The 6,000-nt window shown below is 46.0% G+C and overlaps 1 protein-coding gene across 2 annotated transcripts in view; it reads right to left on the reverse strand.

The window, feature by feature from the left end:
- Positions 1 to 5,503, reverse strand: part of gabrb2a (gamma-aminobutyric acid type A receptor subunit beta2a) — a 29,813-nt gene extending 24,310 nt beyond the window's left edge. Inside the window, exons 1-3 of one of the 2 annotated variants that reach the window (XM_076994119.1) lie at positions 5,175 to 5,503; positions 4,975 to 5,066; positions 4,252 to 4,319 (exon numbers count right to left, since the gene is read on the reverse strand). In XM_076994119.1, coding sequence (XP_076850234.1) covers positions 4,252 to 4,319; positions 4,975 to 5,066; positions 5,175 to 5,347 — 333 coding nt within the window. In that variant the 5' untranslated portion in view covers positions 5,348 to 5,503. The remainder of the gene's footprint in view (positions 1 to 4,251; positions 4,320 to 4,974; positions 5,067 to 5,174) is intronic. The other variant, XM_076994120.1, reaches the window with a different exon arrangement.
- Positions 5,504 to 6,000: the final 497 nt, after the last annotated feature.

Below are 6,000 nucleotides of genomic sequence, written 5' to 3' on the forward strand. Positions count from 1 at the left end.
ATATTTTCTGAAAAAGGAGGTGTTGTCATGGCAACAATAAGTAAAAATAACATAAGACTTTTTTCATCTGAAATTGAACAAAAACAGTATCTCATAAAAGCACAAGCCAAGCCAGAGTGATCAACGATCGCACACACTGTGTGCCAAACACACTCCAGCCCACTGATATGTCGGCCTCTGTTGTGGGCGTGGGCCGCCTCGTTCTGGACAACCACTCCCCTTATTTACGCAAGGAATTAATGCTCGTCAAGATAATGACCATTATAAAGGCAGCGTTAACGCCCTGGTAATTACTGAAGTAGGACAGCCTGTTTGGACCTTTCTTTCTCTAAAAGGGATTAATTACATTTTCAAAGGATCCTGTTCAGCATATAAACAGCAGTGAACAGTGGGCATCTCTCCTGGATGTGGGCATCCGTAATTGATGTCTGCAGCAGGCAAGCAAAAGAGGGGCAATAGAAAACGGGGCAGCAAAACAGGGGCGACAGGAGTGACGGAACAGGGGCAGCGGAACAGGGGCAGCAGAACAGGGGCAGCAGAACAGGGGCAGCAGAACAGGGGCAGCGGAACAGGGGCAGCGGAACAGGGGCAGCGGAACAGGGGCAGCAGAACAGGGGCAGCAGAACAGGGGTGACGGAACAGGGGCAGCAGAACAGGGGTGACGGAACAGGGGCAGCGGAACAAGGGCAGCAGAACAGGGGTAGTGGAATAGGAGCGACAGAACATGGGCAACAGGACAGGGGTGACGGAACAGGGGCAGCGGAATAGAGGCAGCAGAACAGGGGTGACGGAGCAGGGGCAGCGGAATAGAGGCAGCGGAATAGAGGCAGCAGAACAGGGGTGACGGAGCAGGGGCAGCAGAAGCGCTGGCACTCCTGCTAGATGCCAGTGAGGGCGGCCGAGCCCTGGGGCTGCCCGGCGTGACACGGGGAGATCAGTTATGATATCATCACATCCCGTCAATGTTTCTGAAGCCCATGTGAGTCAGCAGCGGCAGTCGCCACGGTGACATAGTGTGGCCTGCCATCGCCTCCTCCAAAAATAGCCTCCATTTAAATGTCAAGACTCGGCGCCACAGAGAACTCAGGGATGGCCTGAAGACTCACGACGCCTGACAACCTGCGTGACCTTTGGTCTTCCTGGGTTACATTAGTCAAAAACCAAATCACACATTACACATCTGAGAGGGGCGGAGGAAGCTGGAGAGAGGGGGATGGAGAGAGAGAGATGGAGAGAGGGAGGGATGGAGATGGAGAGAGAGGAAGATGGAGATGGAAAGAGGGAGAGGGAGAGATGGAGGTGGAAAGATGGAGAGGAAGAGAGGGATGGAGATGGAGAGGGAGGGATGGATGGAGATGGAGAGAGGGAGAGATGGAGGTGGAAAGATGGAGAGGAAGAGAGGGATGGAGATGGTGAGAGAGAGGGAGAGAGAGAGGGATGGAGATGGAGGGAGGGAGAAGGAGAGAGGGATGGAGATGTGAGAGAGGGATGGAGATATGCGAGAGAGGGAGAGAAAGGGGGTTAGAGATGGAGGGAGATAGGGATGGAGATGGAGAGAGAGAGGGATGGAGATGGAGAGGGAGGGATGGATAGAGATGGAGAGAGGGAGAGATGGAGGTAGAAAGATGGAGAGGAAGAGAGGGATGGAGATGGTGAGAGAGAGGGAGAAAGAGAGGCATGGAGATGGAGGGAAGGAGAAGGAGAGAGAGATGGAGATGTGCGAGAGAGGGAGAGAGAGAGGGGGGGTTAGAGATGGAGGGAGATAGGGATGGAGATGGAGAGAGAGAGGGATGGAGATGGAGAGAGGGAGGGATGGATGGATGGAGATGTAGAGATAGAAGGAGAGAGAGGAGGATGAAGATGGAGGGAGGAAGATGGAGAGGGATGGAGATGGAGAGATGGAGAGAGAGGGATGGAGATGGAGAGATGGTGAGAGACAGTGAGAGAGAGGGGGATGGAAATGGAGGGAGGGATGGAAATGAAGAGAGTGAAAGGGAGAGAGGGGGGATGGAGATGGAGAGATGGAGAGAGAGGGGGATGGAGATGGAGGGAGAGAGGGAGAGCCGTATGCTCTGAAGCCCGGCACCAGAGGACCAAGTCAGGGTCTGCACGGCCCAGCGCCCTCCCTACACCTGCGGCTTTTGTTCAGCTCTTAATTGGGAGACTATCCAGCTGTCTGCTGCTATGGCATTGCAGTGGACTAATGAGATCTACACATGATCCACCGGGAGGGGCATAAAGAGAGAGAGAGAGAGAGAGAGAGAGAGAGAGAGAGAGAGAGAGAGAGAGAGAGAGAGAGAGAGAGAGAAGGAGAGAGAAAGAGGGAGGGAAAAGAAAGGTGAGGTTTGGTGTGCAGGGTTCAAGAAGAAACTAAACAAACACTAAACTCTGTAAATCTGATGGTTTTACCCTCTTGTTTGTACGGATGTTGAAGAAAAACAAGAAAGGAACCTCATGCCCATAAACTGCACACTGATCATCACACACAAAATGTTAAACACCTAAAACAAATCCAAACTATGTCATCATCTGAACAACTTCAAAACTTTCCACACACCTCCACATCCATAGCACACCTTCAGCCTGGCTGACTGTGCAGAGTGGATCCAGCTTCAAGATGGCTGCCACTGCTTTTGTTGCATATTAAACATACGTGTAACTGCTATTCATCAAAATCTACATACCAGCACGTCAGATAGTATAGGCATCCATGTAAGCACTTCTGTTTGACACCATGCAGCACCGCACAGTCTGAGTCAGGTGTATGATGATTCTGATGTGTAGTCTGCAACTCGTAGCTCATAACTCCAGAGCAAAGTACCAACATTTGATTACAAACAAACCATCTTGGCTGGTTGACGACATTTACAGTAAATGTAAAATTATGTACATTTTACCCCTACACTCCATCTCTCCTACCAGCTCTTCCTCTGGACCATTGCCTGAACATATTCTGTTCAGAAGCCAGAGGTTAAAGGTCAGCTTTATAGCAAAGTTGTCCAAATCTTATATTAACCTTTCAGACTTATGTATGCCACTAAATCTTTTATGAATAGTTCCTTAGTGTCTCCTGACAAAATTATAAATGTTGAAATGTACAAACTAAAGAAGTCTTATTCTTAATAATAGCACAAGACAAAATAATATTGAAATAGGTATGGGGGTTATAGAAAATCAGATACCCAGCAAGTTCTCCAAACCGATGACTATTTTCACATGGATTAGACTAGAGATGTGAGGCCCTGATAAATACCTGACAAAAACCGCTCTGAAAATTAATGCACCACTACAATTATTTAATGACTAATTACCCATCCATGCCATTATTCAAAATAAATCAATAACTTCAACTAATGTATAATTAAATAAAAAATGTGTCATGAACAGTTTACTCACTCCAGATGAGTGCTAGATTTGAGAGATTAACCGTAAACCATTGAAATTGATAAAGTTGAAATTAGTATGACATAAATCTGTAATTTCACAGCCATACAGTTATTTATGATTACAAAACCATGACGCTCTACAACCAATAGGGGGTGCTATTGCATGGGCGAAGTTTTCTGTTGCTCTCTTTTAAGACGTATTAATTAAATTAGACACTTGAGTGTTTAGACACTGGCAGTGTCGAAATGACATATACAGACCCTGCGTGACACCTGTCAATAAATGCCTCAGACGTAATGCCAACAATATTATGCCACCGTTTACTATTGTCACGTGAAAGCATTCTCCTTGACAGGCAAAGGATCACCTTGAACTACATTTGCAAATTAAGTATTAGTCTTTCATCCCTTTCAGCGCGTGCATTCACGTGTGGACCAAGTATTCCTGGTGCGGCTCCATTTCACCCACGGCAGACTCAAACAAATATATAGTGACAGACATGCAGTGTGCGTGTGCTCCGCTTCAGAGTGCGCCAGAGCGCGTGTGTTTGGAATTCAAATGGAGCATCCACCGTCCACCGTGGCAGGAAAATGCAGAGCGCCGACTCCGAGCGTGGGGCTCCCACGGCCGAGGCATGCCAATGAACTTCTTCAGTATTGCAAAATCGTCATGTAAGCACCCGTGCACGTTAATTGAAGACCAGGGCGCGAATAGGTTTTTTTTCTTTTTGCGTGGGCAGACTACTACGAAGCTTATGAAATCCGATGAACAGGAGACCATTTCTGATCCGCTATTTTGCCCGTTACTGGTCAACGTTAAGACGTCAGGGATAGATAGAGGAAAAAACTGTTGAGTGTTACGTACCATATTTACTTCAGACACCATGTCTATGCTAGCAATGTCTATGTTCATCCCGACCGCTACTGGAGCCCCTAAAACGACAGAAACAAGACCTTTATTATCAAAGTCATTCAAATGGTGTGCGTGACAGCGCTTAACTAGTTGCCAAATGGCTCCGTAGTTGTAGTCGCTGTTAGACTACCCCGACCCCAGGCCAATTACCTTATTAGAATTTGGCAAACACCGCATTCACGTTGCGCATGAAATTGTTAATTTGTTACAAGCATTGCGCTGCTTCTCCGGAGCTGAATTCACAAACTGAAACGGGGATACATGCGTCTGCACATCATTGGCAACTGTTAGACGTAGCTTATTATTCAATCAAAAACGTGCTAGGAATCCGACATACGGATAATTATCTAACTGATTAATGATAAAATAGACGACACGGTTTCGAAATAAGACGCGTCGTGATTTCGTCAAAGTTAAAATGCGAAATGAATTGACGTCTAAGTTAGACATGTCTACTGCTGCCAGCGTGAAAATCTCCTCTAAAGCCCATTATGAATAAAAATAGCATTAAACAAACCTGAATTAAATCGTTTAAAAATGTATACATGCACGTGTAATGTGCGCCAATAATGGTTTAACAAGGTTTCCACAAGTCACTGAACATGTCATGTGCATCATGAATGAATGCAAAAAATGTAAAATAAAAAATAAAAATCATATTGAATCCAGCCTTACCTCCAAAATCTGGCCTCAGTCGAATGTCGTATCCTTTCATCAGTCTATCTACCGTGTCTTTGACCACGGGCATATTGCTAGGGTCTCTGTTGCTGTAATAAAATCGAACGTTACATGAGACGAGGTGCAAGTGTTCTGAATTCCTCATACAGAGCGCAGACATACAATGTTCAAAAAGGACGAGAAAACCGCCAGTTTACCTTTGCGCGCACACAGCAGTCATGATTAATGGGCATAACAAATATATAGAGTGCGTTTTTCTCATTCTCTCCATTGCAACAGTTTTGATAGGATTTTGGACCTGTCGAAGACAGCGCACATCTAACTTACTCCAGCCAGTGCAGTAAACCCAATGAGCGGCGCATGCGTACATTGTGCCTCAAGATCAAAGAGCAGCTACTGATGATGGTGGATGAGCAGTTTCCATTGCGGAGGAAAAAATTAAAGGGACAACTGGATGAACGTGTCGAAGTAAATAAGACTTCACGAGGACCACTACGCAAACATAAAGGCAGAATAAAAAGGCGTAACGGCGTAGTCGCGGCGAAGGTTAACCCTCCTCAAGAACTGGCCAACTTCTGCTGAGCGCGACAGAGGTCACGAGACAATAGATGCATTTCATTGAAAAGAAAAGAAAACGTTCAGCGTGCTGAATTTATTAAGCTGATTGAAAAGAAAACAACCACAGTGACACATGACATGACTACTATCACCTCGAGTATCATTTAATTATTATCTTGCTGTTCCCCGTCAGTGGTGACACAGATGAATGATGAATTCGACCATTTGTTTATTGTGACAGACGAAAGCATGTTTCATTTACAAAGTAAATACATCGAACATTTTTTACTGGTACAATGCCGAGGAACAGTGATGAAACAAATGAAGTATTCTCTCTCTCCGTGCTGTAAGAAAGGGGAAACATCAAACATGCTCAAGATTAAGCTCAGTGACGGCCCCTGCGGCTCTTTGCTCGGTGACACTTAAACCCTCCGTCGCTTGCAAGCAATCTTGTATGCAAGAAAC

The sequence above is a fragment of the Brachyhypopomus gauderio genome, unplaced genomic scaffold (assembly GCF_052324685.1).
Source record: "Brachyhypopomus gauderio isolate BG-103 unplaced genomic scaffold, BGAUD_0.2 sc135, whole genome shotgun sequence".
In the NCBI taxonomy this organism is placed as follows: Eukaryota; Metazoa; Chordata; class Actinopteri; order Gymnotiformes; family Hypopomidae; genus Brachyhypopomus; species Brachyhypopomus gauderio.